The sequence below is a fragment of the Pseudocercospora fijiensis genome (assembly GCF_000340215.1).
Source record: "Pseudocercospora fijiensis CIRAD86 unplaced genomic scaffold MYCFIscaffold_12, whole genome shotgun sequence".
Classification (NCBI taxonomy): domain Eukaryota; kingdom Fungi; phylum Ascomycota; class Dothideomycetes; order Mycosphaerellales; family Mycosphaerellaceae; genus Pseudocercospora; species Pseudocercospora fijiensis.
The window spans coordinates 1,443,974-1,458,744 of record NW_006921543.1 but is presented as its reverse complement, the minus strand read 5'-3'; the positions used below and the strand labels follow the sequence as shown (position 1 = coordinate 1,458,744).

Sequence of the window (14,771 nt, the reverse complement as noted above, 5' to 3'; positions counted from 1 at the left end):
GGTAAAACAGGTTAAGGAGCAGAGCAGTAATAGTACTACTAAGCCTATTAAAGTTAACTTTGTGTCTTAGGACCCGGACGCAGTTACTAATATTTACGCGGTTACTAAGAATAGTATAGATGTCTACGCTACTATAAGGTCCTAAACTCAGTCGTCCTAAACCTAGTCCTAGGGCAAGGGTAAGAGCCCGTAGAACCCTACCCGCCCTAGTACGGCAGCCCCTACTAGGATACTTAAGAAGCAGGTAGCTAATAAGGCTAAGAAATAGCGAGAATTAGTCGCTAAGACTAAGACACTCTAGATAGCTAAAGACCGTGTAATACGAGCTAGTATAGCTACTCTAGAGGTACTAGAGACTCCCGATATCGATATAGAGGATAATACTACCGACCTTAGTAGTACTCTAGGCCTAGCTAACCCGCCGGCCTATAAACGAAAGTTAGCCGACCTAAAGAGCTTTCGCTTTAATAGGTATATAAAGAAGTATAGTACCGGGCCTACTAACTCTTACGATATAAAGGCAAATGCTCTCTTCTAGGCTTTATAGTTCCTAGACCTTAAGTCTAATATGTCTATAGGAGAGCTTCTAGTATACGGCTTGCCTACTAACCTATTCTAGAGCCGGATTCCTAACGATGCTACTTTTATAAAAGACCTTATAGCCCTCCGACGCAAATAGGGGCGAGAGGACTATATCGACGTCTCTTCCCTATAGTTCCTTCCTAAATTTTTAGGGGCCTAGGAGTTAGTAGAAGGAGAATTAGTAACCTACGAGAGCTAGGAGACTATCGATAATGCTAACGAAGAGGGGATCGAGGAGATAGGCCGAGGGGATAATAATAATGCCGACCCTGCTTCGGTTTTAGTTTCTATTAAGGCTGTCCGATTTACTAGCTAACAAATCGGTCGAGTAGGACCTCCTCGACCTAAGGAACTTTACTCTATCCCTAATAATGTAGACCTTTCCGCAGTTACCCGTTCCTTTACCGTCGTTCCCGCTATCTATATTTAAGTTACTATCGGAAGCTATAGTTAGCAGTTGCTAGCAATGCTTAATAATAGTTTAGAGTTACTTATTATAAGTAAGCGCTAGGCTAAACAGCTCCGACTGCTAATAAACAGAGATATTTCCCTTAGTATATAGGGAGTAAATAGGGAGGTTGCGCTAGTAGGTACCTGCTATAATGTTATAGTAGACGCTTTCGGTATATGCTTTTCCTTTACCTTCTAGATTGCCGCTAACCCGAACACGCTAATTATTCTAGGTCGTCTATAGTCTCGTATAACCCGGGGTATCTAGCGCAACTGCGACGATAGCTCCTAGGAAGGAACTATCGCTAACTAGAAGGGTAACCGAGTCGTATTTACTAGTTATATCGGAAACACTAGCTACAAGTCCTACGAGGATATCCTTACTGCTTCTAAGCGCTCTTCGGGAAACGCTATAGCGCGGTTATAAGACCGGCAATCTGCGCTATAAGTTAGTATAGCTTAAATAGGTTATATCTAGAGGTACGCCGCTCCGTACGTTAAGGCAAGTTTCTAGGCTCTATACTAAGGAGGCGAATGCTCGAAGCGATAGCGAGTATAATAATACGGCAACGACAACCTAGTATACGAATCTCGGTAATAATACTATCGTAATTATCGCCGCCGGAAGCGGATCTACCCGAGCCCGAATCCGAACTAACTAATTAGAGCGCCGATCGAATAACACCCTAGGGGTATTATTAGGAATCTAACGTTTTCGCCGGAATTATAAATTAGGATTACTAGCTGTATACCTACCGACTTAAGGAGACTTCTAATAAAGTTTACGCGCTGTTCTATTGCGCTAATCTCCGGGCCTAACGTTAAAGGGAGAGGGCTCGGGTATTACGAGCGGTTAGTGTATATACCCTATATAAGAGGGTAGCTAACAAGATTAAGCCCGTAAAAGGCAGCGTGTATATAACTAATAGGTCTAATCCTAGCGGAAATCCTAACTAGCGACAAAAGTGCCTTAACCGCGAAGCGATATTAATACCTAGGGATAGTCCGTACGACTAGAGGTATATTATAAAAAAGTTCTCTACTATTCCTAGGGGTTTAAGGCTAACGCCGGAGAGACTAGCTAAAATTAAACCTAGTATCGAGCTTTCGGATCTTAAGCTAGATTTGCTATACGAGCTTCTATATAACCGCGAAGCCGTATTAGTATATAACTTTACGTATCTAGGCAGGATTAACCCGGAGGTTGCCCCTCTATAGAGGATCCGAACGATCGAGTATAAGCCTTAGGCCTACCTAGGTTTTAAGCTAAACCTAAGCCTACGAGGTATAGTCGAGGATATAATACGGTAGCGTATAAAGGCTAGCACCTTAGAGCCTTCCTATGCCTCGTATCGCAATCTATACTTCCTAGTTTAGAAGAAAACAGCTCCTAGGGAACTAAAGAAGTACCGTCTAATTAACGCTATATAGAAGTTTAACGCAGTTACGATTAGAGATACTAACCTCCCTCCGGAGACTAATAGGTTCTCGGAAGCTTTTGCTAACTATATTGTAGCCTTACTAGTTAATGTTTTCTTAGGCTACGACTAGATCCCTCTCTATCCTAATAGCCGCGACCTTACTAGTTTCGAGACACCTCTTAGGCTATATAGACAAACTACCCTTCCCTAAGGGGCAACTAACTCCGTAGCCTAGTTCGTTCGTATTATAAACTAAGTCCTCGCGGCCTATATCTCCTATATAGCGATACCTTTCCTCGACGATATCGGCATTAAGGGCCCTAAAACTAGGTACGATAATAAAGAAGTAGAGCCTAGCATCCGTAGGTTCTTTCTCGAACACATTTAGAACCTCGATAGTGTCCTCTACGACCTAGAGCGAGCTAACCTAACGGTATATAGGGAGAAGCTTTAGCTCCTATATAAGCGTATAAATATTGTCGGGTTTGTTACTAATAAGAACGGCCGCTATCCTAACAATGTACGGGTTCTAAAGATTGTATCCTAGCTAGACCCTATCTGTTAGAAAGATGTCCGGATCTAGCTTAGAGTAGTCTCCTACTTCCGTATCTAGGTCGAAAACTTTGCGTTAGTATATAAGCCTCTATACGCCTTGCTTAAGAAAGATATAGAGTTTAAATAGACCTCCGTTTACTAAGCCGCTAAGGACAAGGTTACTAAGGCACTTATTAGCGCGCCTACGCTTACCTCTATTAACTACTCGGAAGGCGCAGGTCTGCTAATTGTTGCTATCGACTCGAGCGGGGAAGGCTACGGCGAGATACTAATATAGTATAATCGTAAGGAGCCCTCCTTACGTTACCCTATCCGGTACGAGTCTAGTCTATAGAAACTAATCGAGGCCCGATACGATACTAGTAAGCGGGAGTGCCTTAGTGTCTATAAAGCTCTTAAGAAGTTCCGGCCTTAGCTCTTTAGAGTGTTCTTTCGCCTAGAAGTCGACGCTTAGACGCTAGTCTATTAACTTAACTATATAGCTTCCGACCGGCCTAACTCTACGATAGCTCGGTAGGTTGCCTAGATCTATTTGTTTAATTTCGACGTCTTCTATATTCCTAGTAAGAAGTATACTAGGCTAGATAGCCTTTCTAGAAGGCCTACTATAGAAGAGAACATCGCCGAGATAATAGAAGAAAAGGATATCGACGCGGTTATTAACCGTACCTTCTTTACTGCCTTCTATATTAACGCTATACCGGTAATCGCTAGGCCTACTACCGACGACTAACCTAGTAACTAGCCTAACGAAGACCCTACTACTAACGGCGAGGACTAGGACGATACTAAGGCAGGCGAACCGGGTAGGGATAATATCCTTAATAGAGTCTACTCCGACGACTCCTATAATATCGCCTACTTCCTTACCTATACGAAGAGAGCTCCTAGTCTATTAAAGAGTTAATACCGTCGTATTATTCGCTATTCTCGGAGGTTCCTTATTAAGGATCGTATCCTTTAGCGATAGGCTATAGTTAATATACCGCTCTAGCGTATTATTAACGATCTAGTAGTTTGATAAGAAATCCTTCGTTCCGTTTACGATAAGCTCGGCTACCGGGCGGCGGAGGGTACCTTCGATGTCCTTCGTCGACGCTACTAGTAGGACGGCGTATAGGCTAACGTCTCCCGCTACTATAAGAGCTATCCTAAGTGCAACTTTAGGAACAGCTACCGACGTCTAGGGGAGCTGCGTATCCCTACTACCTAGTTAGTTAGGGAGCGGTAGTATAGCGATAGGGTCTATCTTAGCCGTAATAATAGCCTATATATTATTCGAGAGGGTCTTTCTCGATAGCCGGAGGCCTATTATTTCTATAAGGGTTGCGGTGCTATTAATGCCCGTAATATAGCTACCTTCCTGTTTAAGGATCTGTTTTGCCGATAGGGAACACCTTACGAGGTTATCTTAGATAACGCTACGAACAATATAGCTAAGGAGGTTTAAGCGCTACTTGTTTCGTATAGGGCAAAGAACGTTCGCATCTCCCTATACTATCCCTAGTCGAATGCTATTATTAAGCGCGGCTATCGGTCGTTAATTGATGCCCTATCTAAGATAACTAATAGTAGCGATAGATTAGTTCCTATTTCTACCCGCGTCCTAGCCCTTCTCTAGGCGGACCGAACTACTATTATCGACACGACTAGACTTACACTAGCGGAACTTATAATTAGGAGGGACGCCGTTCTTCCTATTAAATTGTCCTATCGTACGTACGGCGTTTACGATTAGGGGTCTGTTCGTACTAGGGTAGATCTTCTTACCCTACGGGCTAAGGCTCTTAAGGATATAACTACGACTTCTTAGGAGGGTCTTGCTCGATAACGTCGCCTTCGGGAGGAAGCTAAGCAGTATTTTAATAACTATAATGCTGTTAATTAGGAACCTCTAAAGGTTAGCGATATAGTCCTTCTATACCGGTCTAAACTAGAGTATAGTTACTCCTATAAGCTAGCCTTTAAGTAGAAGGGTCCTTATAGAGTAAAGGAGGTCCTTTACTCGGGTTCCGTATACCTTCTTTAGGAGCTAGATAGTGCTACCTTAAAGCACTCTTACCCTCGGGCTAATCTAAAGAAGATTATTAAGTTACGCGAACCTGCCCGCCCTCCGCCGACCGAGGAGGAAGTTAGTGCCTCTATAGACCCTCTACTGTCCTTAGATGCCTATCGGGAGGAGGATCCTGCCGCTATTATAGATCCTGTCCTACCTAAGAACTATGCCTATCCCTAGATTCGTCTTAGTAAGCTATTAGGAATAACTTAAGAACAAAGGGAGGGTTATATACGGATTAACTATATATAGAGCGTTTCCGATATTGATTCCGATTCTAATAGTAAACTAGACTTCTAGCTATCTAACTCTAACTCCGAGGAACCTAACTAGTCTAGCGATAAAGACCGCCTAGAATTATAGCTAGACGACCCCGAGACTAAATAATCGTATATCCTTTCCTGTCTCTACTACGTTGCTTTCCTTGCCTCTATTAACTATTCTCCGCGCTATTAATGCAGTGCCGCCCTATAGCTTTAGTCCTTACTACCTATTCCTACTAATATTAATACTCTCGGTTGTTACCCTCTTTTACTTTTACTTTATCGGTTGTTTTACTCTTTTGCCTTCGATAGATATTGCTATAGCTTTACTCTTTTTGTTTTTTTCCTTAGAAAGAACTATACGAGGAATGACTTCCGAATAATACCTCGGGGGTAGTATTCGGAAGCTAGCCGAACCTAACCTCCCGCCCTTCTAGGACTACTTCCCTCTAGTTTCCTAGTCTCTAGCAACCGCCCTTAGGTAATAACGATAATAAGATACTCCGCTAGAGAAGATTGTTCCGGCCCTAGTTAGTATTAGCTACGTAGGATACTAAGAAAGGGAGGATCCCTCTCCCTTCCTAGCTCTTAGATAGACGTAGTAACCTAGGCCTATAGCCTCTAAGAATAGGGACCTTAGGCCGCTAAGCTTAGTATCTAGAAGAAAGAAGAACATATAGGCTACGTTTATATACCTACTGCTATAAAAGGTAATACTGCATCTACAACGATAGTACTATAGGCTAATATAAGCTACGCTAGGCCTAGGCGATTTGCTCCTAGTTGCCGAGCATCTCTAGAGAAAAGCTAATACTACCCCGGGGGTATTATTAGTCCCGCTAGCCTTACTACTATAGATTACTACTAGGCACTCGAACTAACTAGTTACATTTCGAGTGCGCGGGAATCTACGAAAGCTAGAGGTTAATAAAGGCGCGTAGTCGCTACTAGCAATTAGCTAGATCGATTGTTAAACTTTAGCCTACCCTACTAATAAAGGAGTCTCGTATATAGCTTTACTTTTTAGGGTCTATATATAGTCGTTATCCGTTTGCTTTACCGGAACACACGGACTACGCTACCTTTATACCCTATTTAAGGCGAGCTTTCTAAGCTCTTTCTTCTACTTAAACGCTAACTAACCTACCCCCTCCCCCTCCTTCTATCTAAACCCTTTAATTATTATTAACAAGCTACGAACGTTTTTGCAAACTCGTTACTAACTCCTTTCTACTCCGGTCGACTAAGATATCTTCCGGCGCTCTAAATCCGCTAGGTACTAGTAGCAGTAGCAACCTACGAGCTCTAAACCTAGGCGTACTAGTCCCGATCGAAGCCCCCTCCGATAGCGCCTTAGCTACTATAACTAGCCTCGAGTACTGCTTCTAGATCGTTACCGCCCTTAAAGACCCTTAAGAGAAGATCTAGAACGCTCGCATCCTACTACGCGTTATTAATAGGAATATTAAGAAGGCTACTATCTTAGTTACGTACGGTATAAATAACTTACGTTAGTCTATCGGTAAGCGTATCTTTAAGCGCGAGGTCCTTAACGATATAGATATCGAATAAGCCTTTCCTATCGTCTATAGCCTCGAGACGGCCGGTACCTAGATTCGCTTACGCTTTAAGACCCTCGACTAGGCCTTCGAATATTAGGGAGGACTAAGCAGTCTTCCTAAGAGCCTTATTAACTTCGCCTACGGTAGACAAGAGCGTGCTAAGCAGGTCTCTTCGTTCGTTAACAAGTATAAGGTCCGTTATTAAGGCGCCGAGCATCTTTCCCGTACTATAATCTATCGCGTATCTACTGCTAGTAAGAAGGTAGGCAAGCAGTTACTTAACTTATCCTTTGCACTTAACGACTTTATAATAGCCTACTAGAAGAAGTACTATAATGCAATCGTCTAGGTAGATCTTAGTATATAGATAACTAAGGATCTACTAAAAGAGAAGGGCTATCGCATTAATAGTGTAGGCTTTATTGTTAAAGGTTAAGAGGCTCCTATCGTTAATATCCTTAAACGTAAGGCTCTTCGCCTAGAAACTAAGGCCGATACGGCTACTAGTCTTGCGCTTGCTATAGAAATATAGGCTAAAGATCGTCGCTCGACCTATAACCGTAAGGTCCCTTAAGAAGTTTAAGACGAGCGCGCTAAGGCCGAAGTAGCGCGTAAGAAGGTATTGTATGCTCGCTAGGCCCTCCGCAAGGCTAGTAAGAAGTATAGCACTCCTTCTAGTACCGACTATAGTACTAACTATAGTACTAACTATAGTAATTCGGATATTAATATACTAGATATACTACTAGAAGATGTCTCCTCCGAAGGCTCCTTTAGCGAGCGTAGAGATAGAGGCCTCTCGCCGATCCTATTAACTAAGAATATCTATAGTTCTTGCAAGGGCGACTCTATTACGTACCTTATTACTAACATCGATATAGTTCCTAAAGCCGATATAGGCAAAGCTCCTACCGCCCTATCTATCTATTAATAGCTCGACGACCTTAGTAAGCTAGGTAAAGAGCGGTTTACTATATATACTAACTATATTAAGAAGGCTGCTAAGGTCTGTAGTCTCTATGCTAGTACTAAGACGAGTGTCCTTATTAGCCGCCTATTAAAGATTAGACGTAATATCGCTAATTAAGATGCCTTCGCTGCCCTTAAGGCTAATTAGGCCTATACTAACTAGTTTCCTAGACGCCCTATTACCGCCCCGATATCTCTAGGACTCTACGCGTTCAACCCTACTAGTACTATTACTCGCGCCCTTACGCCGATAGATCGCTAGAGCAAGTTCGTTACTAGCATCCTTAGCTAAGGCACCTCCTTCGACCGCTTTCGCTAGACTAGCAATGCTATCTTCCCTTAAGTCTTTAGTTAGTTATAAGAGCCTCGTAGAGTATATCTTCCTTTCCTTATCGACCTAATATAGGAGGAGTTTGAAATGTACCTTTAGTATATACGTGCGATGCCTAAGTCTAAGTAAGAAGGCCGCAATGCCTTTTAAACTTATAGTATAAGTAACTAAATCGTCCGCTAGTACCCTACCCTATAGCTCTTAGCTATCGCCCTTCGACCTAATTACGTATACGAGCTTATCTCTATTCCTAAGCCTACTAAGTTCTTTAAGGTTAGCGGTACTTGTAAAAACTGTCCTTCTAAGGAGTCTGCTCGTCTCGGATAAGATATAGTTAAGCTCGTAGCGGGCGAGGGTGCTAGTTACCTACGCATTAAGGTCTGCCTTATATCTAAGGATAAGACTAGCTGCTCTACTATTGTCGAAGGTATATATTAGCCCGAGGTCTTTACGAACTAGGTTAAGAAGCTTAAGGCTCGTAGCCTAGTTCTACTAAGCAAGATCGGCAAGCTTACTAATAGGCACCTTACCGACGACGACCTCGACTATATATTCGATAGTTAGCCTAATAGTAAGGGGCGTAAGGCGGAGTAGATCCTTAACCCTCTAAAGGAGTACGAGGTCTCTATTTAGATGCTATACCTGCTATATAGTAATCTAAAGACTAAGAGCAACCGTATATTAATTAACCTAGGCTACTTACGCGTTATTAACGGTACTAAGGTTAAGGGTTACGAGAACTTAATAGTCTCCTAGATTGCTAAAGCGCACTGCAATCTAACCGCCCTCCCGGCCTCTAACTCCTTTGTACTATTTGCTTTCTCTACGGCGATCTTAGTCGAAGGCCTCGGCTATATCTCCGACGCCCTAGTTAGTAGGATTCCTTAGTTAAGTTACGTTATTTAGAATGAAGTTAAACAGATCCTCTAGCTTAGTAACGAGGGACTTAAGGAATATCTATACAATTAGGAGAATGCTACAACAGAAAAGGCTACTAACCTCCTCGTTAATTAAGCTTTCTACGAGAGATAGTACTTCGGTGCTAATAGCTTTAACGTATACGGAGGAGATTTCGAGAACCGACTAGTAGATAAGGTTATTGCTAGTAAGGATTACGGCGCGTTAAAGCAATAGTAGATCTATATAGTATTGCTTAGGAAGTTGTTTTTATATATTAATAGAATCTAGGAACAATACTACCCCGGGGGTATTATTGCGGAGTTCTGAAAATAGCCTTAGCTAAGATGTCTAAGGTTACTGCATAACTGTTTGTTTTAAGCGCGCATTATAAAACGTATCTAGTTAGACACGAAGAAAGGGAGGGATATTAGCTAGTAACCGGCCCTATACCTATAGGCTAGTTTTAAGCCTATATAAGAGGCCTCCTTCTATAGAGTAGATAGATTATCAACCTCGTATAGTACATTGTTTATATTATACTTCTATAATGCCTATATTGCAGGGCTCTAGTTATTAGCCTAAGCGACAGTCTCGTTATCCTATCTTACTAAACATAGCTGCCCGTATTGCTATAGGTTATGTTACCCTCGGTAGCCTATACTATTACTGCTAGTAGTAGTAGTATTAGTTTCCGTCCTTTACTGCTTAAAGGCTTTAATAAGAAGCTATGCAAGCTCGGCTCTAGTATAGCGTATAATAACGATAGGAAGGTTAAGAAGTACTTATTATAGCTTACTATCTTTATCGACGAATTAGTAGTTAATAGCTTAATAGTACTTATAGCTATGCTGCGACTTCTAGGTATCTATATAGAGGTAAATATAGCTAATAGCTATAGAGAGGTATTTTACTACTTAATAGCGTATATAATAGAAGAGGCGGAAGACTCGTAAGCGGAGCGAAGTATATAACTATAGGAGGACTCGGGAAGCCTATAGATTAACGGCTAATATAATGTTATAGAAACTAGGTAAAACTAGCTTATTAAAGGCTATACTCTACTCGGAGGCGAAGGCAGCGAGAGCGTTACGATATTACTGTGTTTTAGCTACGTTACGTAGGATTAATAGTACCTATTCCTCTCGAGAAGATGCCTTAGTAAGTGCTTAAATAGCTATACTATCGCGAATATCGGCTTGCTTCTAGCTCGGCTCGTTGCCTTTGTATTTGCTAGTATATAAGCTATACCTTCTTATTAAATAATAGTCGGTATTGCTTGTTGTACTATACTATAGACCTAAGTCTAGCTTAAAGGCTGTTTTATAGCAATCCTCGAATATATAGTACTATAACTTGTGTCTATAGTTATCTATATACTCTGCCTCCTACGGATAAGGCTCTCTTATATATACTAGTATTTTAGGATCTGCCGCTTTCTGTCTTGTCTTCTTACTTCTAGGTACCGATAATAGCTTTAGTACTCGTAGTAAAGAAGGTATCGATTATTATATAGATTTAGTCGACTACGTATTAATAGAAGTTATCTCGACTAGTATCGGATTTAGGACTACTCCGAGGTCGCTATCGCTTTTATAGCTAGCGCTATAGCTACGCTTACGTTTTCGATATAGGTCGTTTTCCCGTTACGAAGCCTAGCTATTTAGCAAATTTTCTTATACTTTGTATATTAATTTATATATAGTACGGAGGTTAACTATAGCGGTGTTAGTAGTCGAGGTATAATTATTAGTATAGATTTAAGAAATTTAAGTTTACTAGAAATATACGGCCGGAAAGGCCCGATCGCGGACTACTCTCGGTTATACTATCCGGATACGATTATTAGGCTCCTTAAGCCTTATATAACGCTATAGGACCCTAGATAAGTAGCAATAGTATATAAAGTAACTAATATCTTCTATATTCTATCTTCTTTATTTATAATACTACTACTAATATACTCCTTTACTATCGCTATTGCCGCTAAAGCGTTAGGAGCGCGCTACGTAGCGAGCTCTTCCTTTAGCTTATATTCCTTACCGCTATATAGTATATATAGGTTATAACTATACGGGTCCGCGAATCTAAAGTACCTCGCCTTCTCTTCTACCCTACGAATACAGTCGAGATATACTACGCAACGATAGTCCCTCGGATATACTAGTATATAGTTACTACTCTTCTAAATATACTTATCGAAAGCCTCTACCTTCTTTAGATAAATATCGAGCTTAGCATTCTTCGCTATTATCCTATATTCTATAGCCTTATATCCCTTCCTAATCTCCTAGCGTTGTTCTAGTAGCCGCTCTATTACCTTATACTAAGTATCTATCTCGGCTCGCTATTTCTTAAGCTACTCTATCGCTTTCGACGTCTTTCTCGGATTCTTACGAAGCCTCTTTATAATAGGCTCTTTAATTAGTAACGGTTTACGCTCGATAGTAGGCTCGGTCTTAATAATAGGCTTAGTTATAAGCGGCGGCAATATTAGCGGTAGTAATATTAGTAGCGACGATATTAGCTTAGGTTTAGACTCCGAGTCTAATAGCTAATTACAAGTTAGTACTACTACTAGAATAACTAGTATTATTACCTATCTGTCTCGATTACTTCTACGCGCTCTATACCTATTATTATATAAAGAAAGAGCCTAAAATACTATAAAATTAAAAATCTATATAGGATCTGTATACGCCGACGTATAGCCTACCTAAATATAAATATACCTACTATTTAGTCTACCTATATTTAAGATTATATTTAAATAAATATAAATATATATTTAAACTAAATATTTACAATTTAATATCTATGTTTATAGTAATTAAGAGGCCGTATAGCAGCTAATAATCTTGTATATCGTTTAGTATATATATAGCCTAGACGTCTTGCCTTCTTACTTCTAGTATTAGTCGCTTAGTGCCTCGCTTTAGTATAGGTTAGTATTATGCTTCTACTATAGTTATAAAATAGAGGCAGTGTCTACCGATAAACCCGCTACGTACGTACGAGTAGATATACGGAGGGTCTTATTAGATTAGGTATAGCCGCTAAGAATACTACGATATCCTGCTAGCCGCAAGGGATAGCCGTAGGGTTGGACCAGATCTGCTACGAATACCAGCAACATTAACTTACGATATACCGTGGACGTAACAGCCTCGGATTGCCTCCACGGTAATCACCGTGGTTGTAAGGTTATGGACATTGTGCGTGGATGAGGCGGCATCGGTATTCTACTGCAGTGTGTCCTGTAATCAGCAACAACATCACCTCTTCTGTACGAAGGAAGCTCGCTGGACTTGATGACTGCAATGGCACCTTCGGCAACTTGTGAATATGCTCGTTGACGTCGTATCGCCAGCGCTGACTGTAGGAATGACTGAGCCCCCCTGGCCACGCTTCGAGGTCCACGCATAAGAACGACATCTGCCACAAAGACGCCGCCTCCGTTCTCTAACCACATAACATCACCCGTCAATATCGTCTTGCGCCATGCCGCGACTGGGAACGCAGATATGGGAGCAGATTTGCGGTCGAAACAAAGCAGGAGCATCGTAGCGGCCACGCTCGCCAATATCGCCGCTGGTCGCGAGAGGTTCAAGAGGTCGTCGCATATCAGCAGTCTCGGGTATGTGCAACGTGTGCCCAGGGGTTCATGAAGGCGCGGCTGCGCGTCGGACTTGGAGTAGGAGAAGGGCCACAGCGACCTGCAGGATGAGTGGGCAAACGTCTCCATCATCATGATCACCAACGACCTCGTGGTTCACATGCAGACAACGCCTCGTCATGCGTCTTTCCGTACTGGGCCAGATCATCGAATGCCGCGGTCACATCGAGACTGCCATAACCATTTCTGGATCTCATTTGCCCTCAATACCCCAGAATCTCTGCCGACTTCTCAGGCTTTGACGAGGAAGAGATGGACTATTGGAAGGCTGGCCGTACCTACAATGCCGGAAGCTTTCGCCAAATTCATGGTCATCAGAGTTCTTCAGGAAGCTCGAACTCCTCCTTTGTCATCGAAGGCAGCGGAAGATTTTCTGGCCGGGGCGGATGTGGTGCACCTCAGCAACCAAACGCTTTGCCTTCCTCGGCTGCCCCACAACAACATGAGGCAGAGGGCTTTCGCTGTGTTCTCGCCGGCACTGCTCATCCGGAAGAGCGCGATGACTGCACAGCGAACAAGGCCGTAAAGCACGTGTCGCAGTTGAAGTGGGTGATGTCGGCTTGTAGCATGTACACCATTGCTGACTTTGCCGTAGGGTACATCATGAGTCTCACGAATTCTTCTACTGCCTGAAATGCTTCAATTCCTTCCCCTCCGCCCACGAGAGGGACGTTCACATTTTGGATGGGTGTTCGCACGTCTGCGTGAATCCAACATGCCTAAACTCTGGAGCCCAGCTCAGCGCGTGTGGCCATCGCGACAACACTCCACAAGCCAAATGGATGGCACTGTCACGTCTGTACCACCAACGCTTCCGGCAAGCAACGCTCAGGCCTCATAACAGCAGAGATGGCGCTCGCGCACGCAGACGGAGAAGTGGTAACGCGTGCTTACAGACATCGCGTACAACCCTTGCAATCGCAGGCTCTTCTGAGCCTCTTACGCTATCGCTATTCACTACTGCGCCCAATCCTCGGCTCTCCGTGCCTGAGGATGCTGCCTCCGTCTCCGGCTCGGATTCGTCGCAGCCAGTCTCGGAGACCGAAGTCCTTCTCAGCAATGTATCCTCCATGTGCCGCGCCACCTCTGCCCTTGTTGACACACTGCTCAACCCACCTCATGCCGCCAACTCCATCACGCCAGGAGCGGCTGAAGTGATTCACACGCAGTCATGGGCAACTTTACAGGCATGTCATGAGCTGTTCCACGACCTGGGAGGCCAGAACGTCTTTGATGGAGCGCTCGCAGGCCTCTCATCTCGGGATTTGTACGTGGTCAGGACGGCGTTGAATCTCCCTGTTGTCTCCCCGACCAATGGGACTGCAATGGGACCATCTCGACACGCATTTGCATCGGCTGCTGACGACCTCATGGACATTCCTGGCTTGACCTCGTCTTCTGGGAATCGCAATGAGCTCGCTCATGTGGGAATGACGCCTCTCACGAACATGAATCCTACGCCTACTTTCGATTTGGTCATCGACTGAATCGCTGCATGGCGAAGAGATGAGCTGGTATGATAATTTCGAGCGTGACGGTGTGTTATTGTTCTCTTGGTGTCAGCCGATGCATAGGTGGAGATACCCAATACGCGTATTCATTATTGATTGGCATATTCTCTCTTGATCACCTTCTCGCTGTCCTGGTCATGGGCATTTCTTGGCGTGGCTTGGTAAAGTCATCGTCATAGAAGTCAGAACCCTTCTCGTGAACACTCATCCATATGCTTAGCGTGGCATCTCTTTCGTATCGCAACCGCCGCAATCCATCTCGCCGACGAATAAGAACATGGGGCTGGACGATGAGAGAATGGGATGGGATGGGCTTATCATGAGCGTCCCAGTGACCAGAATTCTCGTCTAGGAACTCTCAGACAACGCGAGTGGTAAATCCCTGCGAGGACTACATAGGATGATAAGACTATGCCGTGGAGGTCATGGGTCTCGTTGCTGCTGGCTAGTCGACCTGACTCGAATCGCTCTGTGGGAAGCTAGATAGGAGAAGAGATG

At 43.3% G+C, this 14,771-nt stretch overlaps 1 protein-coding gene across 1 annotated transcript; it reads left to right on the top strand.

Annotated features, from left to right (window-relative positions):
• Positions 1-4,090: 4,090 nt before the first annotated feature.
• MYCFIDRAFT_180022 (uncharacterized protein) lies at positions 4,091-14,452 on the top strand (the record flags this gene model as incomplete). The annotated part of the gene is made up of 12 exons (XM_007934017.1): positions 4,091-4,099; positions 12,188-12,278; positions 12,315-12,323; positions 12,354-12,425; positions 12,457-12,500; positions 12,533-12,727; positions 12,757-12,780; positions 12,809-13,225; positions 13,258-13,331; positions 13,358-14,237; positions 14,269-14,299; positions 14,337-14,452. The coding sequence occupies 12 exons, from the start codon at positions 4,091-4,093 to the stop codon at positions 14,450-14,452; spliced, it is 1,962 nt and encodes a 653-aa protein (XP_007932208.1).
• Positions 14,453-14,771: the final 319 nt, after the last annotated feature.